Source organism: Rousettus aegyptiacus, unplaced genomic scaffold (assembly GCF_014176215.1).
Source record: "Rousettus aegyptiacus isolate mRouAeg1 unplaced genomic scaffold, mRouAeg1.p scaffold_m13_p_10, whole genome shotgun sequence".
Lineage (NCBI taxonomy): Eukaryota > Metazoa > Chordata > Mammalia > Chiroptera > Pteropodidae > Rousettus > Rousettus aegyptiacus.
The window spans coordinates 76,949,287-76,964,805 of record NW_023416285.1 but is presented as its reverse complement, the minus strand read 5'-3'; the positions used below and the strand labels follow the sequence as shown (position 1 = coordinate 76,964,805).

Below are 15,519 nucleotides of genomic sequence, written 5' to 3'. Positions count from 1 at the left end.
AATACTAGCTTTATAATAAGTTACATAAAATATTTTTATTCCTTTAAAGTAATAAAAAAAATCATATAAGTAATTTTTTAAGTGAAAAAAGTTACTGGTAATACACTAGCAGTAAATGGCTTGATCTATTGTGTTCATACAGTAAATTACAATGCAAGAACTAATCATAAGTCTACATTTAGATAATTTACTATTTTAAATGATATATAAATTTCACACTTTCTTCTTTAATTTTGCTCATCTTTACAGATTATTTGCTTTCTTTCTGCAGACAGCCCACACAAAGAAAGATGATTATCTTCTTCCAAACAAATAGGAATTTCTATTTTTGACTAACATTTATCTCTATTTTAACCTACTCTATGCACTGAACTATCAACTACTTTCCCATGTGATTACCTATAAAGGCAGATATTCTCGTTTCTTTTTTAAAGAAGGTATAAGTGAAGCTGCTTATTTTTCTTTAATGTAGCACAGTCATTCTGCAATTAAGACATACCTAATTACCATGTTTTCAACAAATGCAAATGTAGTTCAATTAAAATTCTAGTCCATGTTACAAATTAAGCTATTCAATCCTGCAAGGTATCATGTTAGGACTGGGTCACCAAGATATTTGGAAAAAATTGGACACTTACATGTTAATGATTATGGAGAAAATGATTTTAGGTTTCAACTGAAATCTAAAATTCTGTAGCTTATTGTTAAAAGTTGACTTGAAGCCACATGGTCATTAGTCCCACACCCCCCATCCACCCTGCTTCCGCCTTGAGAAGTAATGCTACCACTGATATCTGCTGGTTGCTTGTCCAAAATCCACTTCTCCTTTCCTTCTTCCTAATGGAATGATCGTTGGGTTCAGAAATGTAAACTAGCTCCAAAGGGTGAATTAAGTTTACACAACCTACAAGTGTCTACTCCTGTTGACTTATTAGGCCACTGTTGTGAGTTCCAGAATGTCCCCACCAGACTAAATGGCCATATTCCGTGCTTGGGAAGATAGTTCACTTTCTTCTGCTGGAAATGAATGAGAAAGTAAAATGCTCCTGAACTCTGCAATTACCCTCTGGACAAGCTTAATTGTGGACAGTGTAGCCAAAGGGGCAGAAAGATGTTGGGTATTTATTTTATAACAAAGTTCCCCAAGCTCCAGGCCACAGACCCACTACCAGTGTGTATCCAGTTAGGAAACGGGCCACATAGCAGGAGGTAAGTGATGGGTGAAGCTTCACCTATATCTGCAGCCGCTCCCCAACACTAGCATCACCACCTCAGCTCCACCTCAGATCATCAGGCATTAGATTCTCATAGGAGCATCAGTCCCTGGTGCCAAACAGGTTGGGGACTGCTGTTTTATAACAGCACTAGGCTGTTAAATTAATAACCCCGGAAACAGCCCAACTCTAGAATTCAGTTATATAAGACAGTGTATCTCCTGATTGTTTGAGATGGTCTGAGTTGGATTTTCTATTAAATGAAGATGAAAGTATCCTAATAGTTACCTTGTACAAATCAAACTTTAGAGCAGTTGTGGAATATCTACAGTGCTATTTGTCACAAGTGTAAGATTTAGTAGTCAATGTCATTCTAGGTAGCTCTGATGATTTTGCCAGAATTAAAAGATTTGTCCAGACTTGTTACCAGAATTAAATGAATTGCTCGATAGGTATAAACAGAGGGATACCAAAAAAAGGATCATATTACTTATTCATAAGTATGAGTAAACAAGTACTCATCTCTGGGCATAGCACAAAGAAGTGCCATTAAATATTTGTTGAGTGAATGACAGAATGGTTGAACAAATACCAAACTATGTGAAAAACTATCCTTTACTGCTTCCTATTTATAAAGAATTACCCCCTCCCCCTGATATTAGAAATACTTAACAAAAGAAACAAATACTCTTGAGTAATTTACAATTTACCGTGGAAGGCAAAGGATTAAACATAATAATTGCATACAGTGTGACTCAGTCTTCAGAATCTACTTAAAACAAAACTTGAAATGAGTAAATTGAAACAAGACATTAATAACAGAAAATTTCAGTAGACTTAGTGAATCCACTGACCACTATCAACTTCTATTGATTAATGTTAAGTAAAATGCAATGTAATAAAGGCAAGTGAGAAATGGACTCCTACACATTGTAAAGGCCTGGGTAGAATTTGAGAACTTTGGTGACATAAATATGATTTTTGTTTCTTAGTTGAATATTCTGACTTTGGAAGAAGAGGAAGAAAGATGTAGAAAATGAACAGCTAGTGGTACAGATGGTGCTGAATAACAGGATCTGCTTTTCTGGACTCTGACTTTTAACATTAGAATGATGAGCTCTTGGCAATGGAAAAACTTAGTTTTTTTGGAACACTTAAAAAAAAAAAACCTACACATACAAAGCTGTCATGAAACATGTAGAAGAACTAAGAAGCTTTTATACTGAAATGTGGGGTGGGAATAATAACTTAATAGGATTAAAAACCAAAAGGTGAGCATTTATCAGTGGTATGACAGAAGAAGTTTCAGCAACTGGAGAAAAGTTAGAAAGATGACTCCTAAGACACTCAATTCTAAAACTACATTTAGTTCATTTAAAAAACAATTGAAAAACTCTCAATTCATGTTGGGGTGAAGAGTAGGTGGGAGGACAAAAACTGTAAGATCATTCTTCTAAAAACAATTAACACTTAATACCAAAATCCATTCTTCATTTCTATTCTACATTCTAAATTTCTCTTTAATGCTCCCTCCAAACGAAACAAGTAGAACGCTCGTGAAGGTATAGGTACAATGCCACTCTTATCACCCCACTCGTCCCAAGAGAAAGCCACAGAGCAAGTACAATGAGGGTCATACCTTTAATTTTCTGAACCCTGCAAATTTGCTTTTGGTGTCCAACTGATTTTTATATTCAAATGATGGTCAGCAATGGATAGTGTTTCCAGTTCAAGAGGACAATCTGTACTGAAGCCAAAAGCTTTCCTTTCAACAGATCGAAAGGACTGGTTATATAATCAAAATGATAGCACTACTGTTGAAATTGCCACTAAAATTTTATTTTAATCAAGGAGTGAGCTTAGTGTCAAATGTATGTTTTAACACTATAAAAAATATTATTGATAGTGTCAAGAAAAGACATTCTGGGCCATTGCTATGACCCTTCAAGTAGAAAAACAAAACCAAAATAAATAATAAAAACGTGCAAATGTGACAATCGCAGATGGCTAGCATTTTGCTATTTACTGAGAATTCAAAATGACTGTTCCCCTAAAAGCCAGTGTTCTTAACTCTCACTATACACAATCCATATGGGGCACCCAAAAAATTTGTTAATGTTAAAAAAAAATGCTTTATACTAAAAAGTCTCAGACACATTAGGGCTTTAAGAAGTCAACGGAAAACCAGGTTAAAAAAAAGTTTCTTTAAGAAGGAAAAAGTCAAATACACACAGGAAAGGGTAGAGGGAAAGTTAGGGGGCAGTAAGACACGTCTCCCCGAAAGTGCGTGGTCTGGGCAAGGACACGCACGGAAGCTTGGGGGACTGTGAGAATGCGAATGCGATTACGGAACTTACTCAGCAAATTTAGAGATAGTATGACCAGTTAGGAGATCCTAACAATAACCTCACATAGTAAATAATGAAGTTTTAGGCTAGCATAGACATTAGGAGTGGAATTAGGAGATTTCTTGGGGAAAAATAAAGAAAGCTTGGTAATGGAGTGATTACATAGTGAGATGATGATTCTTAGTGTTGGAGCCTGGAAGTGCTAATGAGAAAAATCACATCATCATCATCCATCTTTGTGTGTGAGATGCTAAGCATGTAAATGCAGTTTCTTCCTTCCCTCTGGCATTGCCAAGCATCATCACTCCCCTGGATTGTTGCATTAATATCATATAACTGATCTACCGGCCACCAACGCTGCTGCTTCCATCCCATCCTCGATAACCCACCCTCTGTCCCGGGGCCCCAGAGATCATCATTTTTTTACTTGAAATTCTTCAAATGCTCTTTAAGGCCTTTAGTGTAAAACACAAATAGTTGAAACTAGGCTGTCAGTGATCTGTTCTCTGCTAACATCTTAAATGTCATTCCTCACTATGCTTTCACCTGCACTATACACATCAACCTAACAGAAGTATGGCCGGCCGGAGATGGTTCCCATTCCATGTTTCATGCTTTCCTTTCCCACCTAAGACCACTCAAGCAACAGCACTCCTCTCAGCTATCACTCCCCCACGGCTCCCTCTCCACTCCAATTCTGCAGAAGGTGAGTGGGTGCTACACCCTTCGGCACCAAGATAACCTATACACTACAATGGCCCTTAACTATGCTGCTTCTCAAGTGTCAGTTTCTCACTGGTTGAACCACCCCCTGACCCCTCAGGAACCTACTACCTAAATATCAGATTTTAGGTACCACAACTCATTAATTAATAGACACTTTAAAAAGTTTAAAGTAGTTTTAGTGCAATGGGTGTTTTCATTTGTAAGTTTAATATTCTAGAAAAATCACAGGATTGAGAATTAGAAGGTATGCATTCTATGATTCAGTTCCTAAGTATGATCTTGGTCAACTACTTAAATACTTATTTCTCATTAGGAAAATGCTTAAAATAAGGAGTCTAGAATTCAAATACTTCAGATGTGACTTTTCATTGTACTTCTGGCTTCAGTTACTTTTCACATAGCAAAAGGAATGTAAGCAACAGCTTCAGCTACTTCGCCTCCTTACACACATACTGCATTCAGAAACTTTCTAAAATTAATCAAAGCTGCTTTTCTTAAACTGCAGGTGATATTTAAGTATACAAATTTGTATAAAAGGATAGACAGGTTACTCTTTTTCCTACCATTTCAGAAAAAATATTTTTGTAGATCAATATCCAATTATTCTTTGAAATAGTAATGAACTTTTACAAAGTTCTTTGACCTTGAAACCCATGTCCTGAATTCTATCACATACTTACTATAATCTGCTTAACATAAAATTAGACTTAGTTTGTACTATTTTTGCTCAAATAGGTAATAATGAAAAGTGGCCAGAAGCGAGCAGAATGCTGAGTAGAAAATCTGATATTAAATGCAATATGCTATTCTGTAGCTAAAAAAGAATAATTCCCCTGGAATCTCTATTAGCTGATTTACTAACATAAAGTTAGTTTCTTCAAATCTCATACTGCTAGCTGAAGTTATGCAAATTGTAGAGCAATGCTTTTTCTTATCTCCTAACAAAAGTACTATAAGAAAGCAGCAAGCTACTCAAAAGCAATTTGTCTCTATGTTTTCAAGACATACAGGATTTCACATTTAAAATTCTAGACTAGAGATATATTAAAACCAATAGGTGCAATTAATAGAATAGTGTTTGGTTTTGTTGTGTTTTGCCTCCTTGACCCCAACAAAAAGCTGTTACTGAACTGATAGTATGGTTTACAATTTGGCAACTTTTAATTGAGGAAAAATGGAACTATATATTTTTCAAAAAGAAAACAAAGAAATGTTATTGCATGTATTTTCTTGGTAGCTACAGAAACTGATTTATTATGGGGGATGTAGAAGCCACTTGCTGAGAGCCAGGCGGGGTATGTAATTTGCATAGAAGAGGGAGCAGATTGTAGATGCCCTGACCTGTCAAACACAGGTAGGGCCTCGGAGATAATGGGTCCCAGAGTACAAAGCTCCATCTTGATCCAGACAGACACACAACATGGAGAGGCCAGATGGATTAAATGAGAGACAAAAATGCTGGCTTCTGCCATCTCCACAGGAAGAACGTAAGTGTTACAGAAGATGACAGATACCAGATACCACATGGATCCTGCCCCAGTCTCTTGGCCTTCGGTGTTGTGCCAATGCCATGATTTCAACCCTGCTGAGACGAGGCAAGCCTGCTCAGAGCCACAAACTATAGCCACTGGGGAGGTGCTCAATCCGAGTGACAAGAGCAATCAACCCTGCCCATGCCTAAGGGTCTTACTTGTAAAGAGGAAAAGGGCTCAGTGAGGGGAGAAAACAGGTAACTCTGTCCTCACCACCAGGCCTTGGCTCCCTCCTTATGCAGCTTTTCCATGACAGCCTCCTCCACACCCCAGCTTCTAGGGTGCACTGGCTGCATCCTTACAAAATATCCCAGGTAGCAGAAAATGGTCTGCTGAGGCAGTGCTTCTCTCTTTGGAGCAATGTTCAATAGTGATCCAGCATTTTCTCTGCAACAGGCGGCTCATAGCTGAGTCTCACCACAGAACAAGAAAGCACCTCTGGCAGAGCCCGGCAGAGCACAGAAAACAGCAGGGCGCTGGACACACAGCAAGGGACTGTACCGCGAAGACAGGATGTAGGAGCACAACCAGGAACAAGAGCACAGATTCGGGGAAGGCACAGCGACCATGCCACGAGGATCCACAAGCTGACTCTGAAAACGATGCAGCTGAGGAAACTAAAGAAAGGACTAACTGAGCCACCTTCTCTCACATGACTGGAGCCATAAAACATCTATCTGTCTCTAGTCACATATAAAGGTGACTGTCAAATGACCACCAGCGATAACACAACCCTTGACAGATATACCTATTTTTTTTTTTTTTTTTTAGAAAAAAAAGGAGTTTGCTGAGGTATTGCGATATAATACACACAGGTCCAGTGTGGGACACAAACAGGAACAGTGAAATGTCACGACCATCCCACTTACTGTGCACCAAAAGTGTCTCTCTCCCCTCTACTTCTCCCTCACTTTCAGGCACACAATGGTGCTAGTTATGCAGACACTCACTGATATAAACTGAATCTTGATTTGTGAAACCGTACCTGGTTCCGCAGGAATAAAACAATCATGGTGGTATCTTCTTTCGTGGACCTTACAGAGCTAAGAAAGGGTAGCAGGCAGGATTTAGGCAGGTAACTGAATGGGTGTACCTAGAATCTTGGAATGTGAAAACTAGAAGGGACCTCAGAAACTACCTAAGCCAGAGCTTTTCAAACTTTTTATGAATAATACAGCAAACGATCTCTTTTCTTAAAACAAAAATTCACAAAGAACCACGATGTATTAAATGTGATTTAAAAACCCCACAATTGTTAATGCAGAGGAGTCGTGACAGCAGAGTGAAGCCAATGGTCTTTGCAGAGTTCCACTTGCTCGGCCTCCCATTTGCTTCCTGATACCCCTCAAATCACTGAGACACCCCTAGTCCTGACCAGACATCACCATACACAATCTGAAAATCAATGACCTAGTTGTTCAAATCTTCAGTTTTACAAATGAGAAAATTAAAGCTCAAGGATTTTAAGTGGTTTGACCAAAATCCCACATTGGTTAGAAAATGTGTACTAAGATGAAAGTCATCTAAATTCCAGTTTGGTGTTTGCTCCACTCTATTAATTCAACTTCAACAATTCAAATTGCAAAAATTTGAAGCGTATAATAGCTGCCTTTCTTTTGCCATGTTGAAAGTTAAGCATACTGGTCTAAAAATAAATAATAAAATCAGAACTTTGTAAAACAGTATTTTGTGGTTGTAGATGCTCATGATGCTCACGTCACAAATGTCATTGCCGGCTCTTTTCCAGAAATTATAATTTGTCTATTGAATTGTTTTTGTTTTCTTTTTCCTTGAAGATAGTTGGATTAAGAAGTTTTAATGCGATATACTTACATCTGTTATTTCCAAGTAAAAAAGGAAACTAAGTGTCTATAGGGATAATTTTAGATGTCCACATTGTTGGAAAACTCTGGCGGCTATCTCTAGAGAATTAAGAACATGCCCTATATTGGTAAGGATTGCATCCCCCGTTGCATTTGAAAAAAGTAACATATGTGAAAAAAACTATTTCAAAATTTAAATAACATTTTAATAAGAATAAAAAAAGGTTCAGGAGCACGACAAATTGTAGATGCTTAAAAAAACAAATACTGAGAGGCCAGAGGACTGTATCTCTTACTCACAGGACAGACAGAGGCAACATCTGTGAGTGACAGGGCTTCTACTCTATCTAGAATACCTGCACAAATATCAGTTAAGGAGGCAAGGTACCATGGATACAATGGGAGAAATCTCAAGAGGGTTGAAAGCTCATATGACTCAGGATGTTGGAGACCAGGGTTGGCAGCAAAAATAAGAAATATGTTCTTTATCTGGCAAGAATAGGCAGCATGTATTTGAAATCACTGGCTGGATGCAGTGAAAATTTAGATGGAGAGTTGGGAGGGGGAGGAGGTGCAGCAATCTTCTCGTTAAATTCTGCTTTGCATGTTATATTATGGCAGCAATATTCATCTTCCCAAACACATTATATGCAATAGGCAAAAATTATATAATTTTGCTTTAAATCTCCCTAGAATGTGATTTTTATTTTAAACTCTTTTTCCTCACCACAATTCTCCTCAAGTGTGTGAGAGAGTAGCCCACCCAAAAGTTAAACTGCCAGTAATTTACAATCCATTTAAATTATCTCTGGTCTCTGCTTTAACCTCAATCTGCGGTGTCTACAGCTTTTCTTCTAAGGGTTAGATGCATAAAGTCGCATTTGAAGTTAAAAAACTAAAATGTAAATTAGTAGTTATAAACAATAATAAGCTAATCAATACTTTGTACTATCAGAACTCCTAAGCACTTTCTTTTCTAAGTAAATAGACTAGCAGAGTTTTTCCTTCATTTTCAAATTGCATGGTGATACTTATACCATGAATGTTTAATAGATAACTCTTTGAAGCATACATTTGCACATATTTATAAAATGTTAATTTTCTTCTCAATATACTAGGAAAACATACTGCTTATTCATATTAACCTTTGACTTAAAATTGTCTTGGCTTAAAATATTTTGCAATTTGGAAATATACATACACAAACGTATCTTGCTAGCTCAGTTCAAGAAAAGCAAGAGTAATTCATAACAATAAAAGTTTTCAAAATCAGAGATTATTACATATAGTTATTGGGGACATCACATCATAGACATGCTATATAGCAGTGGTTTTCAAACATTTTGGTCTCATACTAAAACATTTAAGAGAATACCTTTATTCTCCTAAAAATTATTAAGAACACATAATAAAAACTTTATGTGGATTAAATTTATTAATATTTATGGAATTAAAATGGAGAAAGTTTTAAAATACTAAATACTTCATAAAAAGCAAAATTCATGTTAACAGAAATTGTCTTTTTCCAAAAACCTGTATTTTCCAAAAACAGTTAATGAGAACAATGGTCACTGCGTTATATTGTGGCAAATCTTTTGAATACATGACTAAAAAGACAGATTCTTCTATCTTATCTGCGTTCAATCTATTACAATATCACATGACTTGTTGTCTCTGGAAAACTCCACTATATACTTGTGAGCGAATGAGAATAAAAAGGTAAATAAGTGTATTATTATTCTGAAAACAGTTTACACCCCACAGATCCACTTTAAGAACTGCTGCTTCAAGAGCTATTTTAACTACTATTCTTCTCAGCAGCATAAACTTACATGTTTCCATGCCTTCATCATCATCATCTACTGTGGGTTTATCGTAAGACTTGTCGATGGCAGCCCTGAAGCTTTCGTTGCATCCCCTTCCTCTGATTATCCGTGGTCGTGGGCGATGGAAAGGAATGTCTCCATTCAAAGTCACCTCGGCGACTGCTGTCTGCAGACTCTCCAATGAGCTTGACTTCTTCAGACCCAGGGAAGGTCCCACATCTCTGCTGGGGGAACCTTGGAAATTTACAAAAACAAACGGTTAGTTACAAGTAACTGTGAAAATTGCATTCCTGAACTTCTATGAACTGTGGAAAACAGAGATGTAAACAAATTATTCGTTCAATGAGGAGTTTTTAAATGGAAATGGAAAATGTATAAAAAAAGTAAAGTAACAGTAACTAATTTTTATTTTTCCCAATTATACAAAAAATTTTGTCCATTTTCTCTATTTTCATTAGTTAAAACTCTAAGTTATTAGTTTCCATTTTTAGCTCAAGAGGAAATTTTTGTCAAATCATTTGCTCCAAGTTATGTAAATAATCTAAAAAAAAACAAAAAAAACCCACAAAAACAGAATAACCCAGAAGCTCACTTGAAGAGCAGAGATCATGAGAAGGCTAAGGTAATCACCAAAAGTAGCTTTTCAACTTAGTTGAAATCAGTTTTTGACAGTTTAAAATTATTTATAACAAAAGTTAAATTTTCTATCAATAAACTTCTCAAGTCTCTTCTTTATTATAGTGCAGATTCACTCAACTTATAAATAAAGACAGCACAAAAGACTGAATGTCACCAGGGCAACCTGATACCAAACAGAAGCCTAATTCTGGGCAATATTAACATTCTATGGAAAGAGCAATACAAGATTTGAACAGAAATAAATCACATAAGGGATCTCTCTAGAAAGAAGTAGAGGAGAGACTAAAGAAACTAAATAGCAGGCTTTCTACCTGCAGGCCTGGGAATATCTGCTTGAGAAACAAGTGATGAACAGAACAAAGAAGACTTAACAATTACTAGAAACATTTCCATAAGATGGCAGGGAAGAATTTAGGGAATTAAAAACTTGGCTCTATTTCATGAGGAGCTAAGGCAGGAGGGCCTGAGATAATACCAAAAGCACCAAGCTTTAGAAGGCCATCAAAACAGATGTCTTTGACCAGGTAAGGCAGTCTCATTCATCATGGCCTGACCTGGGACACAAAGGTACACACATTTAGCCTCCAGATGACTGTAATACCAGCTTTGCACTACTACTTGAAAATGCAGGTTGTAGAACTAGTTCTCATTTACAATGTTAAAAAGACAGGTGTAAAAAACGGAGGGTAAAAGAAATTAGATAGTTTATCTCTACACTGGATCATCAGCTGAAAAGTTGATCAGTAATTAAGGAGTAACTCTGATATATTATCACTAGAAGACACAGTTATGACATGGACTTTCCATGGCTTGGAGTGTAAAAAAATAAAAATTAAATTGAGAAAATTAAACAAGAATTATCTTTTTAAGATTACTTTACATTCCATCTTTCGCCTAATTTTCACAATGAGGTAGCAGTTTTAAGTTAGAATAAATACATTAAAAATGTAACATAGGCAGAAAGGCAGACAGATGATTCTAATGAAGAAATAATATTCCATAAAATATTGTACTTGGGAGGAAAAGATGATTTAACTTTCTCAATGTAAGTTTGTATATATTTGATTACTTTATGACAAAAATCATATAAACTATTTCTTTCCAGGATGATCAATCTTATTTTTTCTATTGAGAGCAGCATAACTTTTGACAAGTTCATGTTCTAAATACTGATAAAAGTTATGTCACAGAAAGGAAAATGAATTTTGTTCCAAAGAACTGAAGAGAAAGGTAAGAAATCAAGGAACCAATGCAGATGGGAAAAGATCATTCCTGGGCACAGACATCTACTTTTACATGTCCTAGAATCAGCACTGAAAAGATCTTTTCCTGAATAGATTATGCCTATCAATTTTCATAACTTACCCTTTTCATAACTGCATTTGGGTCCTATAAATGTTTATAACACAAATGTTTGCTGCTTTCTTGGGTTCATAAAGGACATATGTATGTATATTTGTATGTATGCGTGTATATTATTTTTTCTCTCTCTGTGTCTGTCTGTCACCAATAAAGATTTCATGATTCCAGTAAAGATTATCATAAGAACATCATCTATGTATATTAAGTTTTTCTTTGTGAAAAGTTATCTGAGATTTGACATCATGTATTCAGAGCACTAAAACCTTTAATAATAAATTTTAGAAATGGCATGATGTTTATTAAAATAAATGTATACATATATAAACATAAGTATATAGGTATATATAAATATGATTTTATTAAAATATATAAACAGGCAAATCTGCAAAGAAAAACAATGATGAAAGTATAACTAAATAAGCAATAGGTACTTGCCTATCTTTTTTTCTAAATTTGTAACGCTGCAGAATAACATTTTGGCAAAACGTTGATAATTATCAATGCTGGGTATTGGGTGTACGGGAGGTCACTGGATATATGAACTAGATCTCTATATTTATATATGGTTGTAAATTTTCATAATAAAATGTTATGCAAAAAGTCAACATCTATAGTTTGTGAATCCATCACAGGGATCAGCAAACTGTAGGCCAAATCTGAAAAAATTTTTGGAACACAGCCACGTCAATTTGTTTACATGTATTTTATGGCTGTTTTCACACTATATCAGAATTAAGTAACTACTATAGAGAACGTCTGGTCTCCAAGGCCACATAAATATTTACTATCTGGTCCTTTACAGAATTTGCTGACTCTTGATCTGTAACATAGATATCATACATTTAAGTACTATATTTGTCAAAAAAGAAAACATTTTAACAAAAATTTTGTTAAGTAACATATTAAAATTCTTGAATTAGAGTTACTTAGATCCCTAACATTAAAAATTCAGCATTTACTAGTAATAAAAATTGAAAGTTGTTTCTCTATTCAAGTACGGACAAAGATTATATTGATTTACACACAAAAATAAAAATGTCTTCATTTTAAAATAATATTTGAAAGCTCTTATATAAATCTTTAAGGTCATTAGGATATCCTGCTTTTTTTTATATTCAAGGATTAAACCCATAGAACCCCAATTCTCTTCTTATCCCTGTTCTCTATTCTTTCAGAAAGTAAAGTTACCTCCAAATATTATATAAAATCCCTCAATCCAAGAATAAAAGTGAAATCATGATCATACTATTTTCCCTAAGTCGATTTTTCTATTCTTACCTACTAAGATGTCTTTTGCAAGGGCAAAGGGAAATGGAATTCAATTTTCATTACAAAAGGCTTATGGCTAGACAGATGATCTATGCTAAAATGCCACTATGACTCTACCAGAAATCTTTGGATGAAACTGTAAAATCATGATAATCTTGACAATTCAAATAAAGTGTAGAAAGAAAAATAACAGAAAATTTGGCATCTACGTAATAATTTTTTGTCCCAAGTTTTTCCAATTTAATTTGGTGGAATAGATTGCACATAGAGAAAATTAAGCTCTTCATAGCTAGGATCTAACAAGTCAAAATGCTATATAAACATACAATTCAATTAGATTACAAAATCTGCCTTCTCACCATAAACACTTGTTTTCAGTTAAACCCTAGATATCAGTATTTTCCTTTTTATTCACAATAAATCGTTCTTTTCCTTTTATTAGTAGTGAGTTTGTTAAATTAAGTATTTTCCTTACTTTACTTATTTGGCATAGTATATAAATTCATGTTTTTTAACCTGAGCAATTCGATTTGGCTTTTTTTATGAAATTAACATGGACACAAGTTACTTCTTTGAAAGTACTGAACAGCAGGGGTAACTCCAAGACCTAATAACTAATTTACGTATGTGAACTATCAAAAAATGTTTTCTTTTAGCTGTTTCAAATTTTGAATTTTATGTTTAATCAGAGAAATAACTACCTAGTAAGGTCTGAGGCTACAGTTAATCCTATAATCTATTGGATGTAAATTTTACAATCTTTTACTCTACGGAATGTGAAAAATCCAACCATGTCCACAGTAATCTCTAAATATGTATGTGGGATACACAGTTTTCAAGCTGGATAAAAACGAGTTATTATTATAGCTTAAAAAGGTGAATTAAAGCTAATTACTAGTAAGTGGTAAACTACTACAGCATATTAAATCTAGAATAATGAAAACACTATTCTAAACTAATAGTAATAAATCGTAAATGCTCAATTGTACAAAGCACATTAATTATACATAAAAACTCTCCTTTAATTATTTTCAAAAAACAGCATAAGAAGGAATACTATAATGCCAAACCCGGTTCAATGAAATCCATTGTTTCTATGGAATGATTTAGGTCACATTTTAGAAGCAAGTCCTAAATAGCTAACAAATAAACAAACGAAAAACCCTTTAAAACAAGTTCACAAAGTTAAAGAGCCATATGCATTAGATAGTCTAATTCAATATCTGGTAACTATGAGTTAATTCTTGCATTCGAAAAACAATCAAGGTTTTCTGAGTGACTAATGATAGCAATTACTGGACATTGTCCTTCGGTAAAAAATATTTACATTTGTGCTATTACCCTTCAAATCAAAGTTACCACTTCGAGAATTTTTTTTGGATATTAACATAGACATCAAATATATATGTTAAAAACATGAGTCTAACCAAGAGATCATGTTTTTGGAATTTTGATTTTTTTTTTAAATTGTGACAAAATATTCCTATACAAATAAAATTAAGAAAATCTAGGTTGTTTAAACATTTTTGAAGCATTAAATTTTATTTCCATTTAGATGTACTACATTGATAAATTTCTTCTCACAGACACTTTTTCTTTTCTTGTACAATTTGATTTCCTACAATGAAAACATCTGTGCAAGACTGGAATATTTATGTGTACATGCAATATGACTGGCAGCTCTATAATTATGATAAGCTCCTTGGACCACAGTTTCTATGGCAACAGTCTAAGAGTCCATTCTTACCTGCTTTCTGGTCATCCACTGTACTGAGTTTAGTCTCGTCAGCTACTGTTAAAAGGTAAATGTATAATGGTTAGCCCAGTTAGTCCCACAGCCCAACATGCTTCAACCATTCCCAGATTTTTTCAGTTATGTGATAATCCTTAGGTAATATTTCATGCAAATAATATGAAAAATCAAGCAAACATTCATAATCAAAAAGGGGGGGGGGAAGCAGTGTCTCCATGCAATATGCCAGTCATTTCATTTCACAGACACGTGTGTTATTTATGTGTTAGCATATCTTAATTAGCCAAGGCAATGCATCGCCAAATTTTTCTTTTACGCATGTGATAAATTAATGCTTTTAGTCTTGAAGTACAAACAGCCACAAGAGAATGCATAAATAAGTTACAGATGATTAACAAAGGTTTTTTTTTAAATCGTTCAATCAGTTTATAGACATGATTAATTATTTTACTTTTTTGTTTTGTTTTGGTTTTGGTGGATTTGGATTTAAAAAGAGACACTACCTGATTGGTGTTTGATTGAACAACTATGGTTATTTTCCTGCTCTCATTTGCTTCAAATACTTTCTACAATAAATATTTTCTTTCTCAAAATATCACTTCGATTAAATGCTTTAATTACCAACACTTAAGAGTTTCTGTTAAATAAACCTTAAAAACTAGCAGTGAAAGGAAGATATCACAAAGTAACCAAATTCCAGACATGGATTGAGATAATGATTTCTCTCCAAAATTTTTTATTTTAGTTCAAGTATGCCACAACCAACCAAATACTATTTCAATGAAATTGGTTTTAAACAGCCAAAGTGTTAAAACATTTCATTGTTTCAAATAAAGATACATGAATATAGCATGAAATGCACATGTGTTTGTTTTTTTCTCATCAGAAAACATATATATTAACATATTGCACATTATGTAAACATGCTGCTTATGAGAAATATGGTTATCTCAAACTCAGAAAAAAACTAATTTTTGCCAAATTGCCACATTTCACATTTATTTTCTCTACTGTTCAAAGTAAACAG

At 34.5% G+C, this 15,519-nt stretch overlaps 1 protein-coding gene across 15 annotated transcripts in view; it reads right to left on the bottom strand.

The window, feature by feature from the left end:
* Positions 1 to 15,519, bottom strand: part of PARD3 (par-3 family cell polarity regulator) — a 592,207-nt gene that overhangs the window by 196,954 nt on the left and 379,734 nt on the right. For 12 of the 15 annotated variants that reach the window (XM_036226846.1, XM_036226876.1, XM_036226877.1 and 9 more), the window contains 2 exons: positions 14,487 to 14,531; positions 9,476 to 9,703 (listed from right to left, as the gene is read on the bottom strand). In XM_036226846.1, the coding sequence (XP_036082739.1) occupies positions 9,476 to 9,703; positions 14,487 to 14,531 (273 nt within the window). The remainder of the gene's footprint in view (positions 1 to 9,475; positions 9,704 to 14,486; positions 14,532 to 15,519) is intronic. The other 3 variants (XM_036226857.1, XM_036226860.1, XM_036226871.1) reach the window with 1 other exon arrangement.